General features: G+C 40.5%; 2 protein-coding genes across 2 annotated transcripts; both read left to right on the forward strand.

Annotated features, from left to right (window-relative positions):
- The first annotated feature begins 717 nt into the window (after positions 1-717).
- On the forward strand, positions 718-10,264 carry LOC130536471 (myosin heavy chain, fast skeletal muscle-like). The gene is made up of 39 exons (XM_057052470.1): positions 718-939; positions 1,018-1,161; positions 1,245-1,401; positions 1,488-1,515; positions 1,590-1,695; positions 1,783-1,875; positions 1,955-2,018; positions 2,090-2,188; positions 2,271-2,374; positions 2,487-2,625; positions 2,734-2,852; positions 3,053-3,202; positions 3,287-3,457; positions 3,564-3,864; positions 3,941-4,011; positions 4,099-4,186; positions 4,320-4,437; positions 4,517-4,640; positions 4,765-4,901; positions 4,984-5,239; positions 5,321-5,563; positions 5,662-5,838; positions 5,916-6,061; positions 6,214-6,304; positions 6,398-6,787; positions 6,879-7,005; positions 7,089-7,207; positions 7,285-7,481; positions 7,615-7,798; positions 7,892-8,057; positions 8,192-8,316; positions 8,406-8,714; positions 8,793-8,996; positions 9,088-9,213; positions 9,294-9,464; positions 9,544-9,648; positions 9,739-9,834; positions 9,916-10,047; positions 10,168-10,264. Exons 1-39 carry the CDS (start codon positions 733-735, stop codon positions 10,186-10,188), a joined length of 5,805 nt encoding a protein of 1,934 aa, XP_056908450.1. The 5' UTR covers positions 718-732; the 3' UTR covers positions 10,189-10,264.
- Positions 10,265-17,339: 7,075 nt separating this feature from the next.
- Positions 17,340-19,349, forward strand: LOC130536590 (myosin-1-like). Its single transcript, XM_057052644.1, has 10 exons — positions 17,340-17,473; positions 17,625-17,659; positions 17,863-18,084; positions 18,162-18,305; positions 18,389-18,545; positions 18,633-18,660; positions 18,735-18,840; positions 18,928-19,020; positions 19,099-19,162; positions 19,234-19,349. Exons 3-10 carry the CDS (start codon positions 17,878-17,880, stop codon positions 19,347-19,349), a joined length of 915 nt encoding a protein of 304 aa, XP_056908624.1. The 5' UTR covers positions 17,340-17,473; positions 17,625-17,659; positions 17,863-17,877.
- The last annotated feature ends 118 nt before the right edge of the window (positions 19,350-19,467 follow it).

Raw genomic sequence — 19,467 nt, forward strand, 5'->3', positions numbered from 1 at the left:
ACTGTGGCACAGTATAATGATAAAACATGCAGCATTGGTACGGAATCAAACATTCCTTTTAGGACATTATCAAGTTGAGTGATGCTTCAAAATAGCTTCCATCATAGATTATTGATCTGTTTAGGGTTCATGTCCAAGAGCAACTGGTATGAGGTGAAACCTTAAACATCACATGTATTGACTTACAACATGTGTCTCCTTTTCACTGTCAGCCTTTCCTTATTTGGCACATACACTACATATAACTTGGCTGTGTCAGCAAAGCCCCTGTAAATATAAGGACCCCTTTGGAGACATCAGTGTGGAACAGGAGACCCGTGAGTTGGTGGTAAATATTGTTTAGTTGTTGTGTGTTTTTGTTTTTTCAAATTAGTTAAACCACTTAAATATCTTTCCAAATTCAACAAATCAAAATGTTCACATTTTTGAAATTTCTAACTGTTGAATTTTCTTTTCTTATCACATATATTCTTTTAACAGCCACAGAGAATACAATTCCCCATAGGAGCAGCAAGGTAAAGGCAACATAACAATTAATTGATTGATCCTTAAATAACTAAAAATGTGTCAAATTATTCTGATATTCTCAGTTCAGCAGTAATATTATACAGTATTAAGCTGGATTCCATTGCTAAAAAAAACCCACACAAATTAGTCTAGTCATTATCTTAATTAACATAACTTAAGTCATTCAAATCCTCTGTAATTATCTAACAGACATAAGCCGCCACCATGAGTACAGATGCGGAGATGGCCATTTATGGCAAAGCTGCCATTTATCTCCGGAAACCAGAGAAGGAGAGAATTGAGGCTCAAAACAAACCTTTTGATGCCAAGAGTGCCTGCTACGTAGCTGATGCTAAAGAGCTGTACTTGAAGGGAACAATTCTCAAGAAAGATGGTGCTAAGGTCACGGTCAAAGTCCTGGGTACTGAGGAGGTGGGTATCATTTAAGTCCAGATGAATTAAGAGTAAACATGGTTAAAAATTGCTTCAAAAATACTGTCGCTCTTGCAGGAGAGGACAGTCAAAGAAGATGACGTCACTCCAATGAATCCTCCCAAATTTGACAAAATTGAAGACATGGCTATGATGACCCATCTCAATGAAGCCTCTGTGTTGTATAATCTCAAAGAGCGTTATGCAGCATGGATGATCTACGTAAGACACTGACTGATGGGATACCGGACGTTTGCTGAATGGTGAAGATGGACTAACAACTGATTATCTCTGGTTACTTTCAGACCTATTCTGGGTTGTTCTGTGCCACTGTGAATCCTTACAAATGGCTTCCTGTGTACGATTCTGAAGTTGTAAGTGCCTATAGAGGCAAGAAGCGTATGGAGGCTCCACCCCACATCTTCTCTGTTTCTGACAATGCATATCAAAACATGCTCACAGGTAAGCGATAGGAAAATAAATGAATAAAAAACAGGTTTTGTATGTACATTAGCAAATATTTATAATTTTTTTGTTTTCTCTAACAGACAGGGAAAATCAGTCTGTCCTGATCACGTAAGTTATATTTGTTAAATTTGATCAAATACATACGTTCAACTGATTTTTAACAAATCTTTACATGCACCTAGTGGAGAATCTGGTGCTGGAAAGACTGTCAACACCAAGCGTGTCATTCAGTACTTTGCCACAATCGCTGTTGGTGGTGGAGAAAAGAAGAAGGAATCAAAGATGGGAGTATGTTACCTTAGCCAATGATAAATATGTATTTTTCCTGTCCTAAACACACACTAAGTCCTTTCACATCACTTCTAATGACTATAGGGCTCACTTGAGGATCAGATTATTGCTGCTAACCCCCTCTTGGAAGCTTATGGTAATGCCAAAACTGTGAGGAATGACAACTCTTCTCGTTTTGTAAGTACAGAGAGATTTGTAATTGTGTGAGTTTTCTTCTTCTTTTGCCCCTTCATATTCATACTTTTTTCCTCAATAGGGTAAATTCATCCGAATTCATTTTGGCACAAGCGGCAAACTGTCTAGTGCTGATATTGAGACATGTAAGTAAGACTTAAGGTGATGCACACATTCCCATTTTGGCCAGGCTCTAACTGTTAAACCACTTTGACAGATCTGCTGGAGAAGTCTAGAGTGACGTTCCAGCTTCCCGATGAAAGAGGCTACCATATCTTCTACCAGATGATGACCAACCACAAACCTGAGCTGATTGGTAACACTACTTGTAATCTAGCAAGTTTTTTTTTCTAACATTCAACAGACTACTGACTTTTTAACTTTTTTTTTTCTTCTAGAAATGTCACTTATCACGACCAACCCCTATGACTTCCCCATGTGTAGCCAGGGTCAGATCACTGTGGCCAGCATTGACGACAAAGTTGAGCTGGAAGCTACTGATGTGAGACTTATGAAGCTGAAAACTCAAAATGATCAGTTGTCTCTGGCATTGTTAAAAGAAATGAAAAACAGGACCATTTGGAATCTTTATATTTGCATTTCTGTTTGATTAGAATGCTATTGATATCCTGGGCTTCTCTAATGAAGAAAAGATGAGCATCTACAAAATGACTGGTGCTGTGCTTCATCATGGTAACATGAAGTTCAAGCAGAAACAACGTGAGGAGCAGGCTGAGCCTGATGGCACAGAGGGTGAGTGTAAAGTAGAAAAAGTCTTTATTGGACTTGCAGCAACTGCAGCAAGGAAAGTCAAGGCCACATCCTCTATGCACTAACTACAAAGTGTGACATGATTTTCAGATGCTGACAAAGTTGCTTATTTGCTGGGCTTGAACTCTGCTGATATGCTGAAGGCTCTGTGCTATCCCAGGGTGAAAGTTGGAAATGAGTTTGTTACCAAGGGACAGACAGTCCCTCAGGTATGGGAGAGGAATTATGCACGTTTGAAATTGTTCACAGTCTGAGACAATGCAGCTAAGAATAAATGTTCCAGCTTTATCCTGTCTGTATGAGTAACTTTTGTGAGACATCAGCTAAGGAATAGAAGACACACATATTGATATTCATTTTTGCAAACCAGTAGTCCAGGTTTATTTACACCACATGTCTGCTTTTTCAGGTTAATAACTCAGTGCCTGCCTTGGCTAAATCTATCTATGAGAGGATGTTCTTGTGGATGGTCGTCCGTATCAACCAGATGTTGGACACTAAACAGCCAAGGCAGTTCTTCATTGGTGTCTTGGATATTGCTGGCTTTGAGATTTTTGATGTAAATCAAACAACAAACTGTTCACCTTCAGTCTTTGAATAGCCTTGGTGTCAGGCATTATACTGAACAACTGTATCCTTACAGTACAACAGCATGGAGCAGCTGTGTATCAACTTTACCAATGAAAAACTGCAACAGTTCTTCAATCACCACATGTTTGTCCTGGAACAAGAAGAATACAAGAAGGAGGGTATTCACTGGGAGTTCATTGACTTTGGTATGGACTTGGCTGCCTGCATTGAGCTGATTGAGAAGGTATTATTCTAGTTGTATCTTGAGACCCTTTTATATCTATGTATTTCTTGGTTTGGCTACAGTTGAATATGTAACTTACATCTGTGTATTTGCACACCTTTTCTAGCCTATGGGCATCTTCTCCATCCTTGAAGAGGAGTGCATGTTCCCCAAGGCCACAGACACATCCTTTAAGAACAAGCTGTATGATCAGCATCTGGGCAAAAACAAAGCTTTTGAAAAGCCAAAGCCAGCCAAGGGAAAAGCTGAGGCCCACTTCTCCCTGGTGCACTATGCTGGTACTGTGGACTACAATATCAGTGGCTGGCTGGACAAGAACAAGGATCCACTGAATGAGTCTGTTGTGCAGCTGTATCAGAAGTCTTCAGTTAAGCTGCTCTCTACCCTGTATCCTCCTGTTGTGGAAGGTAGGACTTTTGCTTCAGCAAATTCAACCGCAATGGGTCTAAATCAGCCAAACTTATGAACTTAAATTATCTACAGAGCCCGCTGGTGGCAAGAAGGGAGGCAAGAAGAAGGGTGGCTCTATGCAGACTGTGTCTTCACAATTTAGGGTAAGATTACATCATTTTTAAAATTGTTTCTTCTTGAAAGTAACTCAAGTATCTCAGTAATAATATATAACCATTTTGGCCCCACAGGAGAACTTGGGCAAGCTCATGACCAACTTGAGGAGCACCCATCCTCACTTTGTGCGTTGCTTGATTCCCAACGAGTCAAAAACTCCAGGTATAAAAACCACACCACAATCACAACAGAATGTTTGTGGTCAGGTTTTGTTTACATTGGATCTCTCAATGATGTGCTACTTTCACAACAGTGAAATTTTATTTCAAATAATAAACATTTGCTCTTTTAACAGGTTTGATGGAGAACTTCCTTGTCATCCATCAGCTCAGGTGTAATGGTGTGCTGGAGGGTATCAGAATCTGCAGGAAAGGTTTCCCAAGCAGAATCGTCTATGGTGATTTCAAGCAGAGGTATTCTGTCCAAAAAAGAAGCATTTTAAATGCAATATGTACAAATTTATCATGAAGACTCCTGACTGTCTCCATAAAGATACAAGGTCTTGAATGCCAGTGTCATCCCTGAGGGTCAGTTCATTGATAACAAGAAGGCTTCAGAGAAGCTTCTTGGATCAATTGATGTTGATCACGACCAGTACAGGTTCGGCCATACCAAGGTAATACGATGTACCCTAGTGTCGGATATGATATATAAAACTTGGGAAATAGTTTAAACAATTGAGGAAATGTGAAAAAATGCCTGATGTATCATTAAAAATATGAATTACCTCTGTTTCTCAGGTGTTTTTCAAGGCTGGTCTTCTGGGTACACTTGAGGAGATGAGAGATGACAAACTGGCAGCTCTGGTCACCATGACTCAGGCTCTCTGCCGTGGTTATCTCATGAGAAAGGAATTTGTGAAGATGACTGCAAGGAGGCACGTAGAAAGCAGATGTATTTAGGTGCACGTCGATTTTGTAAATGTCAATAAATTAACGGCACACTCTTCTTATCGACAGGGATGCCATATATACCATTCAATACAACGTCCGCTCATTCATGAATGTGAAAAACTGGCCATGGATGCACGTGTACTATAAGATCAAGCCTCTCCTGAAGAGTGCAGAAACTGAAAAGGAGTTAGCTCAGATGAAGGAGAACTATGAGAAGATGCAGACAGACTTGGCTGCTGCCCTGGCCAAGAAGAAGGAACTAGAGGAGAAGATGGTGTCCCTTTTGCAGGAGAAGAATGATCTCCAGCTGCAAGTGGCATCAGTAAGTGCAGAGTCAGAAACTGAGTTTCTTAGGGGATTCATTGATGTTGTCCTAACTTCAGTTATCATTGAAAAAAAATAGGAGTCAGAGAATCTGTCTGATGCTGAGGAAAGATGTGAAGGTCTTATCAAGAGCAAGATTCAACTGGAGGCAAAGCTGAAGGAGACCACTGAGAGACTAGAGGATGAAGAAGAAATCAATGCTGAGCTGACTGCCAAGAAGAGAAAGCTGGAGGACGAATGCTCTGAGCTGAAGAAGGATATTGATGACTTGGAACTCACCTTGGCCAAAGTGGAGAAGGAGAAACATGCCACTGAAAATAAGGTTCGTGCCGAGTATTCGGCATACTGCCTACCATATGGCTTTCAATGTGAAGACTACTGTAGAGAATAACGACACACACACCTTACTTTTGAAATTAGGTGAAAAACCTGACTGAGGAAATGGCTTCTCAAGATGAGAGCATTGCTAAGTTGACCAAGGAGAAGAAAGCTCTTCAGGAGGCTCATCAGCAGACTCTTGATGATCTGCAAGCTGAGGAAGACAAGGTTAATACTCTGACCAAGGCCAAGACCAAACTTGAGCAGCAAGTGGATGATGTAAGTTTCCAAGGACATACAAATCAACAAATACTGTATCTTTATTGAGATAATAATGAAGTCATATTGATGCTCAGCTTGAAGGCTCTTTGGAACAAGAAAAGAAGCTGCGCATGGACCTTGAGAGAGCCAAAAGAAAGCTGGAGGGTGATCTGAAACTGGCTCAGGAGTCCATAATGGATCTGGAGAATGACAAGCAGCAGTCTGACGAGAAAATGAAAAAGTATAGTAGCCCCCCTAAATATAAACAATAACCAGTCCATCTGTTGGAATGGGAACTGTATTAAGACACACAGTCATACAATAGCCAAGTATGTATGTACGTATGTACATACATGTTCAAATGATAGATTTTGTCCTCTTTTACCCTCTCAGGAAGGACTTTGAAATCAGTCAGCTTCTCAGCAAAATTGAAGATGAGCAGTCCCTGGGTGCTCAGCTCCAAAAGAAGATCAAGGAACTTCAGGTACATGTTGTTACCATGTCGAAAAGATAGCTGTTTTCATTTTATAAAGTAAGAGTATTCCTTCAAATAACAAGCCACCTTTACTACCAACAGGCCCGTATTGAGGAACTGGAGGAAGAGATTGAGGCTGAGCGCGCTGCCCGTGCTAAGGTTGAGAAGCAGAGAGCTGACCTTTCCAGAGAACTTGAAGAAATCAGTGAAAGGCTGGAGGAAGCTGGTGGAGCCACTGCTGCTCAGATTGAGATGAACAAGAAGCGTGAAGCCGAGTTCCAGAAGCTGCGTCGTGACCTGGAGGAGTCCACTCTTCAGCATGAGGCCACTGCAGCTGCTCTTCGCAAGAAGCAGGCTGACAGCGTTGCTGAGCTGGGAGAGCAGATCGACAACCTCCAGAGAGTCAAGCAGAAGCTTGAGAAAGAAAAGAGCGAATACAAGATGGAGATCGATGACCTGTCTAGCAACATGGAGGCTGTCGCTAAAGCCAAGGTATGAAACCTGTTTACGTGTTAACTTGTAAATCTGTCAAAATACGTACTGAAATTTGACTGTTGTTATCGACCTCTCCTTTCCTTCTTAGGGAAACCTGGAAAAGATGTGCCGTACTCTTGAGGACCAACTCAGTGAACTGAAGACCAAGAATGATGAAAATGTCCGCCAGATCAATGATCTGGGTGCCCAAAAAGCACGTCTCCTGACAGAAAATGGTATTTATGAGTTTGCACAAAATGATCGATTGTTGATCCTTTAAAGAACTGACAACCATTCATGCGATATGACATTCCATCAGGTGAGTTTGGCCGTCAGATTGAGGAGAAAGAAGCTCTCGTCTCACAACTGACCAGAGGAAAACAGGCCTTCACGCAGCAAATTGATGAGCTGAAGAGACAGATTGAAGAGGAGGTCAAGGTTAGTAAAGCTCAGTGTGTGTAAATTCCATTCACGGATTAGAGCTTTTGTACATGGGTTTGATTTTCTTACACCAGGCCAAGAATGCTCTTGCCCATGGGCTGCAATCAGCCCGCCATGACTGTGATCTGCTGAGGGAGCAGTTTGAAGAGGAGCAGGAGGCCAAGGCTGAGCTGCAGCGTGGAATGTCCAAGGCTAACAGTGAGGTGGCTCAGTGGAGAACCAAGTATGAAACTGATGCTATCCAGCGCACTGAGGAGCTTGAAGAAGCCAAGTGAGTAACATTCAAATAAGGAATTGATATAGAGGGGGCACACTGATACCCATGCTTAAGAGGAAATACGGTGGCAAGTGGAGCACACCTGAGATGTACACTTTTATAACTCAAAATGATAAACTATTAACAGGAAGAAGCTGGCCCAACGTCTTCAAGAGGCCGAGGAACAGATTGAGGCAGTGAATTCCAAGTGTGCTTCACTTGAGAAAACCAAACAAAGGCTCCAGAGTGAGGTTGAAGACCTCATGATTGATGTGGAGAGGGCCAATGGACTGGCTGCCAACCTGGACAAGAAGCAGAGAAACTTTGACAAGGTTTCAACATCTTTGATGTGCTATGTGAAGATTGAAGGCTAACGTTCTTTAGATTTTATTAAACCAAGTCGAAAAACTGTGTCTGTTACTCAGGTCTTAGCAGAATGGAAACAGAAGTATGAGGAAGGTCAGGCTGAGCTTGAGGGAGCTCAGAAGGAGGCACGTTCTCTTGGAACTGAGCTCTTCAAAATGAAGAACTCTTATGAGGAAGCTTTGGATCAGCTGGAGACCATGAAGCGTGAAAACAAGAATCTCCAGCGTAAGTGCTGACCACACCATGTTGATCATTTGCCATGTGCTAAAAACAATTGTATATCTTTGGTATATATATCTATCCTAAAGTATACTCTGAAATAGAAGTTTGAAGACAAATGCACACGTGTGTCTTTGTAGAGGAGATCTCAGATCTAACCGAACAAATTGGTGAGACTGGCAAGAGCATCCACGAGCTGGAGAAGGCCAAAAAGCAGGTGGAGACAGAGAAGGCTGAGATCCAGACAGCTCTTGAGGAGGCAGAGGTACTTTTAGAAATCACTTTTGACAAATTTAAAGCTCCCTTAAGAATACATATTTGGAGACAATCTTTAATGAATACTTGAATTTTTAGGGAACTTTGGAACACGAAGAGTCCAAGATCCTTCGCGTCCAACTGGAGCTCAACCAGATTAAGGGTGAGATAGACAGGAAGCTGGCGGAGAAAGATGAGGAAATTGAGCAGATCAAAAGGAACAGCCAGAGGGTGACTGACTCCATGCAGAGCACTCTGGATTCTGAGGTCAGGAGCAGGAACGATGCCCTGAGAATCAAGAAGAAGATGGAAGGAGACTTGAATGAAATGGAGATTCAGTTGAGCCATGCTAATCGTCAGGCTGCTGAGTCCCAGAAGCAACTGAGAAATGTGCAGGCACAGCTCAAGGTATGTTAGCACACACTGCTGGATCATCTGTCCTAATTTGGAATCAACATTAATATTTGAGCAACATTTTTCCACCAGGATGCACAACTACACCTTGATGATGCCGTCAGAGCTCAGGAGGACCTCAAGGAACAGGCTGCAATGGTGGACCGCAGAAATGGTCTAATGATTGCTGAAATCGAGGAGCTTAGAGCTGCACTGGAACAGACGGAAAGAAGCCGTAAAGTTGCTGAGCAGGAGCTGGTGGATGCCAGTGAGCGTGTTGGACTTCTGCACTCTCAGGTGAAAAGGCACCTCCTTTCATCTTTCTATCTAACTTGTAATGAAAATGGAGATACTAAAATATCATTCGTGGATTTCTTTTTCACTGTAGAACACCAGCCTCATGAACACCAAGAAGAAGCTCGAGTCTGATCTGGTTCAGATCCAGAGTGAAGTGGATGACACGGTTCAGGAAGCCAGGAATGCAGAGGAGAAGGCCAAGAAAGCAATTACTGACGTAAGTTTAATTAGTTTTTGATGTGTTGTGTTTGCAGCTATACGTTTCAAGATATTATGAGCTCCTTCTACATTCTCCAGGCTGCCATGATGGCTGAGGAATTGAAAAAGGAGCAGGACACCAGTGCACATCTGGAGCGAATGAAGAAGAATCTGGAAGTTGCTGTTAAAGATCTGCAGCACCGATTGGATGAGGCTGAGAACCTTGCCATGAAGGGTGGCAAAAAGCAACTCCAAAAGCTCGAGTCAAGGGTAAATACGGAATAAAAGTGTGGAATGTGAATTTGGATGCATATGAAATTGTCCATAACATTCTGCTGCTTTCATAAAGGTACGAGAGCTGGAGACCGAGGTTGAGACTGAGCAGAGACGTGGGGTTGATGCTGTTAAGGGTGTCCGCAAATATGAGAGGAGAGTGAAAGAGCTCACCTACCAGGTAGTCTAATGTTCCAAACATTAATATCAAAAATCTAATGTTTGCAGCCTCTGTGAAGAGTCACGAATGGTTTCAATTTTTTTCTCGAAGACTGAGGAGGACAAGAAAAATGTTACCAGACTGCAAGATCTGGTGGACAAATTGCAGCTCAAGGTGAAGGCCTACAAGAGGCACTCTGAGGAGGCGGTAAGGACCAGTATACTATTGAAATATTTTCAGTTATGCTATTTGTGTCTGTTTTTTCATGATTTACATGTGGTATTTCAGGAGGAGCAAGCTAATGTTCACTTGTCCAAGTGCCGGAAGCTTCAGCATGAGTTGGAGGAGGCTGAGGAGCGTGCTGACATTGCAGAGTCCCAGGTCAACAAGCTCAGAGCCAAAAGCCGTGACTCTGGAAAGGTAAATATCATCTGGCCTTTAATTTACTTCCAAGCTTTGTTTACAGATCTGTTGATCCCTTTACCTGTATACACATGTGTAAACTCATGAATAAGTTACTGATGTACCTTTATTTCACAGGGAAAAGATGCAGCTGAGTAACAAGATCCAGCCTCTGGTTGTTTGTAGTCATATAATATGATGTAAAATAAACCATAATAAACATTTTTGCTCTTGACTTTCTCCGTGTCATTTTGATTTAACTTCTTTTGCAATCCACTAATGTAGTTCACAGATGCAAAGTAAAGCGATTTATAGGGGATCATCACCTGTTGCACCAGTTTACTTACTAAAAAGTTTGTCAGTGGATTTTAATATTTCTCAAAACTGATTAATAACTTTCTTGGTGTTAATATTCAGAACATACATAAGAATTGCCAAACACTGACTTTCTGTTAAATCTGTCCAGAAATTAACAAAATGTTTTACATGTGGGATTTTTTTTTTTTTTTACATCAAGCTGCATATCGGAATTGAGTTGCTGAACGAAAGTCAGATTTGTGAACAAGTCAAGACCACTATGACTACTTTGGAATAGTCAAAGCTTCAGTCAATACCAGGAGAAGATTCTTCAAATATACAAAAAAAGTTCAAAAGAACAGAAATATTATTCAAAGATAAGAATAACCTACTGCCAAAACATATCCAGGGAATGTTCACAGACTGAACTTTAAAAATACAAGTTTGAATCAACATTGGCATATTGAGCTGTGGGAAGACTGTCAAACAATTTGCAGATATTTAATGTTTAAACATCCATCAGTCCTTCCTCTTGTGTTCGTTTTCTGTTACCATCTCTGATGTTAACGGGTCGGTTTTGACCCGTGTCTTAAATCAGCTGTAAAATACACTAAAAACAATTAGCTATCATCCAATTTGTTTCTCATCTCTTGGTTACCTTGTTAGGCTTCCATATCCATGAAAATATTGGTTTTAATATTTTTGGTGTGGGCCTCTGGTCCTTTTTTTTGTCAGTATACCCCTCGATTTCAATTTTAAAAAAATGGTAAAATGAACCTCAACAGAATCATATAAATAAATAAAAGGTTGTTGTGTTACCTGACTATTACTAAGTGCTATTAGAACACATCTCTTAAATACATTTGTTTTATTTATTTTTTCATTTTAATATTATTAACTATAGTAACATCTATGGTGTTACGGGTCAATTTCGACCCATATATATTTACTTCAAGAAAAAGGCAAAAAAGTATTTATTTCAGCAATAGAACTTTAATATAAACACAAAATGAAAAGCAGAACAGGTCATAACACAAAATATAGATTTGCAAGGTCAAACAAACAACAACCAATCCAGCAAATCAAACCAAAATACCAACTCAGAGTAAAAGTCTCTGTGTGCAAGAACATGCATGTGTATGTGCGTGTGTTTAGATGCATGTGTGGCAAAAAGTGACACTTTTAGTGTGTTCTTTGCAGAGATATTTCTTGCACTTGAAGCACAATACATTTGTCTTTCTGTCCTTACTGCTTGGGCAGACTTGACACCTCTTTCTTTTAGAATCAGGTTGCCTGAGTGGGGTTGTGGCTGTGGCTGTTCTGGTTGGTGTTGAGGCAGGGCTGGCTGAGGAGGATGCTGTTGCGGATGCTCTTTGTGTTGCTGATGGCGTGGACGGAGTGCAAGGTGCGCTCTGCAGCTGTCTGACCAAGGCGGCAGTGTCTGGTTCTCTGGGCACCTGTTCCCTTCGCTCAATGTGTGGCTTGACAAGTGAATTTCCCAGCTCCTCAAGAAACATTCTCCGCTTGGCTTTTTTGGTTGAGTTCCACCCTTGATGGATGTGGGTCCACAACACAAATGCGTTACATGCAGACACATCAAGGATGTTGTAAAACACAACCATTGGCCATCTCCTGGTCATTCGCTGGCAAGTGTAGGTGGCAGTCAGCTTGTCCACTCCTCCTTTGTTTTTGTTGTAGTCGAGGATGATTGTGGGCTTTTTTGTCACTTCCTGATGACACAGCTGCATCTTTGTGAAGAGTCGACATAAGTATCACATTCCGTTTTCTTTTTGGACAATATGAGACAACAGTGGTGGTGTCTGTAAAAGCAAACTTTGAGGAAAGTGGAGCCCTGTCCTTCACCTGCAAGATTTCAGCAGGTAGCTCAGGTTTATTTTTCTTCACTGTGCCCACCATGGTAAGTTTCCTCCTGAGAAGTTCTTGTCCAAGGTCATAGCTGGTAAAAAAATTGTCACAAGTGATATTGTGACCCTGCAGTCCAGCAGTCATATCGAGGACCAGTTCATCCACTGTCACCTCTGGCCCTGGGTTGAACATCAGTGGAAGAAGCTGCGTCCATCTCTCCCAGACATCCCTGATGGGGGCAAGCTTGTCAGATCTTGCTCTGGTATCTCTGTTGTCAAATCTGAGGACTCTTGATATCATGCGAAAGGTCTGAAGTGACATTGTTGCGCGGAAAATATTTCTGCCTGTCACAGTTGTTTGTTTTGTTTTTGTGCAGGTATACTGGAAAACAAGGCAAAATGAGAATCCCCTAAAGCTCACATGATTGGGAGCTGGCTGACAGTGCACTTATGATTTATGTTTTGGTTCTAATTATTGCTTTATAATCTTACTTTTATAACTGGGTCGAAAACAACCCGAACAACACAAAGGTCATAATTTCAACCAGAGCATTTTATAATTTAGTGAAAACATTTTTTTTTGTTTTTGTTGTAATAGAGGTTCTTGACAAAGTCAAAAAGCCTTGACGCAATAAACTAATTTACGTGTTTTTTAATGCATTTCAAACTTGAAAACGGGTCGGTGCCGACCCGAACACCAGAGGAAGGTTAAAAAAAAAACTGCAAACAGATTTCTAAACTGATATATAGTGGATTTTCCACAAATTTGCATGTATATTTTTCTGTATTTAGAATAGATGTAAAAGTATAAATGAGTATCAATTTTATGATAATTTAATGTACTGACAATAATCTCACAGGGTAGTAAGGTAAATATTGATTTTAGCATTTTTTGATGAGACACTGTTCAAAAATTGTTCTCACTATAAAATGATTAAAACAGAAGAAAACCCTTCAAGATGATCTTGTATAGCAGGGGTGGGGAACCTTTTTCATATCGAGGGCCATTTCAATTTTTATAAAGTCCTCCGAGGGCCATACTATTATGAACACATACCTAGGGATGCAAAAAAAAGACAAAAAAAGTCTATAACCACTGTGTTACGAAGTCTCATGATTGCTGCATTTGAGTTTGAATTATTTATTTAGCACACATGCATATAAAATCACCAAAAAAATAGAATAAAATGACAAACAAGTAAAATATGTTTTCATGATCATACAAAACAATAAAAAAAGAGGTGCAGAGTTGAGGCAAGAGACCTGTAAGGGCCTGTTCGAGGCCTCTACTGACAAAAACTGCAATACAACAAGATAATCAAGAAAATAAATGAAAAGAAAGAAAGATAAAGACAATAACAACAACAACAACAACAACAAGAAAGCACTCGGAGAGCGCAGACCTCCGCCAAGCGCAACAATTCCTGGCATATTGTGATTTCCACCATAAATATTAGTCCCACATATACTTTGACTACATATTTAGATTCCTTGACCATAAAAACATACCGTTAGCCACTGGAATCATAACAATATATGTCTCAGTTCAATAGTTATTCACGAAAAAGAATTCACGCTTTGAAACAATTTTACTTTGTCCGGCACGAGCGCCTCAGCGGCGGCTACGAGGCGCGTTCACGAACTCTCCTTCGGCGTGAGGTTTCAGCTTCGTGGCTATTAATTCACTCACCACAAAACTTGCACCCGTAATATTCTCTCTGTCGGTACATGGTCGTGTGAAAGCTGCTTGTTGAGCCTCCAAACGCCGACGAAGAGCGTTAATTTCATCCAAACTCATCTGTCCTTTCAACTCGTCGAGTTTAGCGTGTTTCGCTATACATTTTTCGTCCGTGTCAATCAGTCCAGCCCACTACGTACATCACATGCTGTGTTCACTGACCCTGACCTTGACTCGGACATAACATAACCGTCTGTTTTATCTCAGAAAACGGGAAAATATTTTCTCTTCTTACGAAAGAAATTTCAGGATACGAAAGGCAAAAATACGCTACCGCTGCTACTCGCAGCTCGCGGAGTTTAGCGAACTGTATAAGTGCACATATAAAATATAAAAATCTTATTGAGTTGCGGGCCGGTAGAAATGGTCTCGTAGGCCGTATACGGCCCGGAGGCCGGGGGTTCTCCACCCCTGTTGTATAGGGTACCATTCCCACAAATAAATTTAGATTAGCAATTGGTGAATCTCAGCCGATACCAGCCTTATTTCAAAGTATTGGTACTCATAATAACTGGCGATACCAGTCACCGATACTCAAGAGAAAAAAAAACCCACAAAACATCAACTTGTGTCAAGTCGTGCTCTTTGGCAGAAGATGGTGGTGCTGCAGTGTGACACCACGGTAAATCATTGGCTCATGCCCTGTTAAGACAAACACAGCACGCTGCACATACAAACATGGCTGCTCCCATCTCAATTCAGGAATTGCAGAATGCCTGCCAAAAGAACCTTGAGCAGGACCAGGCTCATGTAGGGGAAACATCCTGCTGATGGCCGGCTGGGTAGAGAGGGAAGAGAAGGGGAGGACAGGTAGAGGATAGATTAGGTAGGAGAGGAGAGGAGAGGAGAGGAGGGGAGAGGAGGGGAGGGGACGGCAGGGGAGAGGAGAGGAGAGGAGAGGAGAGGAGAGGAGGGGAGGAGAGCTCTTCTTTCTCTCTTCTTCTTCTCTTCTCTTCAGCTCTTCTCTTCTTGTCTTAGGAGAGGAGAGGAGAGGAAGGAGAGGAGAGGAGCTCTGAGGAGAGGAGAGGAGACTTCTTTTCTTGCCTAGTTCGATCTTGGTCTTGTGCATTGGAAGATGTTAATGCTTTTATATATTCAATATCTCTCACAAATCAAACACTAATATATATATATAAATAAAAGCCTTTTGGTCTTGAGGGTAAATGTGTGAATAGTACCTGCTGTGCAAAATCAAAACTGTAATCCATCCTAATCTTCTTGGTTGCTGGTGGGTGGTTCCAAAAGACAACTGGGTGTCAGAACATGGCTCTCTACAGTCAGCAGTCATCTCATTTTACACACCCCTCTCTTTTTGGACAAGAGCAAGGTGATCTTGTTGCTTCGTAACCGCTTCCGACTTTCTCTCTTCTGGGAGATTTGCACTTCATACCAGCTGTCCGTTACTCTGTTGGCATTGCCAGCAGAGATCTGCGCATGGCCTACAACTTCTGATGGAGTCGAGCACTAAAAACTGGTTTGCAATGGCAGAAAGTGACTTCGAATGAACAATAATGTAATGTACATAACATAGATAATTGGGACATTAATGAAATGCACCCGGTAAAAAACTGAAAAGTAGTCCTGCAAACTTTGTTGTCTTTGATCAAATAAGAAGTTCGGGGGTGCTATATATTCCTTGTTGGCTTTTTGTTGGATGTAGTCATCTCAGAAGTAACTACCGTACATCTGTTTAACTCAAGGTGTTCAATAACTCTTATAACCTGCCTTTTTCAGCTTGTCAAGAGTCCATTTATGTTGTACGTAAGCTCTGAAGTTTTGGGCTACACGACTGCTTCAAAGGGGAGAATTATCTTTTCTTCTGTAGCATTTGCAGTCAGTTATGGATCATAGCAGTAAGGTTTACTACCCTACTTTAAATGCTGGAGTGGTTGCTTAAGTAGCCATGTGATTCTTTTTTAACATGCAGCTGATTGGGCAAAAACAAAAGGACAAAAACACGTAGCCAAAAAAAGCCAGTATACTAATTTACTGTTGTATCACAGCACCCCCCAACTAGGACCCAGACACCTATGGGAATTCCTTCAAAAACAATGAAAATTTAAATACAAAGTTTATATTTTATAGTTTATAGTTTATATCTAATTTGCATATGAATTAACTCACGGTTCACTGGCTTTGACAATGGTTACAAACATTAGCTTATGTTACCCTCGAAATAATGTCTCTAAACTGCACATATAAAAATACTTTCGTAAACATATGGAGATAATTAGACAAGATGGTGGCAGCGGCCAAAATATGAGCAAAAGTGATTTTTCTGCACTGAAAATAGATCTCAAACTAATGTTACAAATAGATATCAAACAAAGCTCATCGTAGAAAAGTAAATTTGAACACACCCGCAAAATAAAAAGATAGAAAACCAATGCTCATTTAATGTTCAGTTGCATATTAAAAAAACAGGTATCTTGAACTTTTTCGTGAATCCAAAATGGCACTACAAAGCCATCGAATGACGTATTGTATTTATCTGATAAGTGTAATTCACACTGATTCACCCAAAACTGTAATTCGAGTTAGATTACAAAAGAATTCGAATGGGTGCTTGTTTAAACGAAAACATTGATGTGGTTGTTTTCAACCTGCTATACATAGTTCTGTAGTTAGAATCCAGGTGGCAACCTTTTTTTTCTGCCAGGCAAAAAGGTCGGGGGCTCCAGTTTCCACCACCATTCATCTCAAACCGTTGCATTGACGGCACAGCTGAAGCTGCAGTGGTGTGTGTGTGTGTGTGTGTGTGTGTGTGTGTCTTTGGATTTAAGATCAGTAGATCTGCAAGACAGGGAGTGGAACACACAATATGCAAGACAACCACAGCTGCTATTTAAAACAAAACCAGCCCAAAAAAATCCCAACAACCATCCATCATTTGTTTAACATTTACCATGAAAAAGGTGTTTTATGTTGTGTGAGAGCAATTGTTCGGATGATTCCAAATACCCAGTAATCTCTACATGGGGATAGTTTATGCGTCCATTTAATTTTTCTCCATCAATACCTGAAACCAGGATTAAATTGTATTACAATTTTCACTGATTATTCAGGAAGAGGAATTGATTTACAACTCCCAGTAATTTTTATGAAGAGCACCTTTCATTTTACATAATTAAGCCTCATGAAATCAAAACTCATTAAACTTAATTTCCAGCGAATAAGTGAATCATTACACAAAAAAGTGTATTGTTGAATGAAAAACTGTGGCACAGTATAATGATAAAACATGCAGCATTGGTACGGAATCAAACATTCCTTTTAGGACATTATCAAGTTGAGTGATGCTTCAAAATAGCTTCCATCATAGATTATTGATCTGTTTAGGGTGCATGTCCAAGAACAACTGGTATGAGGTGAAACCTTAAACATCACATGTATTGGCTTACAACATATGTCTCCTTTTTTGTTGTCAGCCTTTCCTTATTTGGCACATACACTACATATAACTTGGCTGTGTCAGCAAAGCCCCTGTGAATATAAGGACCCCTTTGGAGACATCAGTGTGGAACAGGAGACCCGTGAGTTGGTGGTAAATATTGTTTAGTTGTTGTGTGTTTTTGTTTTTTCAAATTAGTTAACCACTTAAATATCTTTCCAAATTCAACAAATCAAAATGTTCACATTTTTGAAATTTCTAACTGTTGAATTTTCTTTTCTTATCACATATATTCTTTTAACAGCCACAGAGAATACAATTCCCCATAGGAGCAGCAAGGTAAAGGCAACATAACAATTAATTGATTGATCCTTAAATAACTAAAAATGTGTCAAATTATTCTGATATTCTCAGTTCAGCAGTAATATTATACAGTATTAAGCTGGATTCCATTGCTAAAAAAAACCCCACACAAATTAGTCTAGTCATTATCTTAATTAACATAACTTAAGTCATTCAAATCCTCTGTAATTATCTAACAGACATAAGCCGCCACCATGAGTACAGATGCGGAGATGGCCATTTATGGCAAAGCTGCCATTTATCTCCGGAAACCAGAGAAGGAGAGAATTGAGGCTCAAAACAAACCTTTTGATGCCAAGAGTGCCTGCTACGTAGCTGATGCTAAAGAGCTGTACTTGAAGGGAACAATTCTCAAGAAAGATGGTGGTAAGGTCACGGTCAAAGTCCTGGGTACTGAGGAGGTGAGTATCATTTAAGTCCAGATGAATTAAGAGTAAACATGGTTAAAATTGCTTCAAAAATACTGTCGCTCTTGCAGGAGAGGACAGTCAAAGAAGATGACGTCACTCCAATGAATCCTCCCAAATTTGACAAAATTGAGGACATGGCTATGATGACCCATCTCAATGAAGCCTCTGTGTTGTATAATCTCAAAGAGCGTTATGCAGCATGGATGATCTACGTAAGACACTGACTGATGGGATACCGGACGTTTGCTGAATGGTGAAGATGGACTAACAACTGATTATCTCTGGTTACTTTCAGACCTATTCTGGGTTGTTCTGTGCCACTGTGAATCCTTACAAATGGCTTCCTGTGTACGATTCTGAAGTTGTAAGTGCCTATAGAGGCAAGAAGCGTATGGAGGCTCCACCCCACATCTTCTCTGTTTCTGACAATGCATATCAAAACATGCTCACAGGTAAGCGATAGGAAAATAAATGAATAAAAAACAGGTTTTTGTATGTACATTAGCAAATATTTATAATTTTTTTGTTTTCTCTAACAGACAGGGAAAATCAGTCTGTCCTGATCACGTAAGTTATATTTGTTAAATTTGATCAAATACATACGTTCAACTGATTTTTAACAAATCTTTACATGCACCTAGTGGAGAATCTGGTGCTGGAAAGACTGTCAACACCAAGCGTGTCATTCAGTACTTTGCCACAATCTCTGTTGGTGGTGGAGAAAAGAAGAAGGAATCAAAGATGGGAGTATGTTACCTTAGCCCATGATAAATATGTATTTTTCCTTTCCTAAACACACACTAAGTCCTTTCACATCACTTCTAATGACTATAGGGCTCACTTGAGGATCAGATTATTGCTGCTAACCCCCTCTTGGAAGCTTATGGTAATGCCAAAACTGTGAGGAATGACAACTCGTCTCGTTTTGTAAGTACAGAGAGATTTCTAATTGTGTGAGTTTTCTTCCTTTTGTCCCCTTCATATTCATACTTTTTTCCTCAATAGGGTAAATTCATCCGAATTCATTTTGGCACAAGCGGCAAACTGTCTAGTGCTGATATTGAGACATGTAAGTAAGACTTAAGGTGACGCACACATTCCCATTTTGGCCAGGCTCTAACTGTTAAACCACTTTGACAGATCTGCTGGAGAAGTCTAGAGTGACGTTCCAGCTTCCCGATGAAAGAGGCTACCATATCTTCTACCAGATGATGACCAACCACAAACCTGAGCTGATTGGTAAACACTACTTGTAATCTAGCAAGTTTTTTTTTCTAACATTCAACAGACTACTGACTTTTTAACTTTTCTTCTAGAACTGTCACTTATCACGACCAACCCCTATGACTTCCCCATGTGTAGCCAGGGTCAGAT

The sequence above is a fragment of the Takifugu flavidus genome, chromosome 13 (assembly GCF_003711565.1).
Source record: "Takifugu flavidus isolate HTHZ2018 chromosome 13, ASM371156v2, whole genome shotgun sequence".
In the NCBI taxonomy this organism is placed as follows: domain Eukaryota; kingdom Metazoa; phylum Chordata; class Actinopteri; order Tetraodontiformes; family Tetraodontidae; genus Takifugu; species Takifugu flavidus.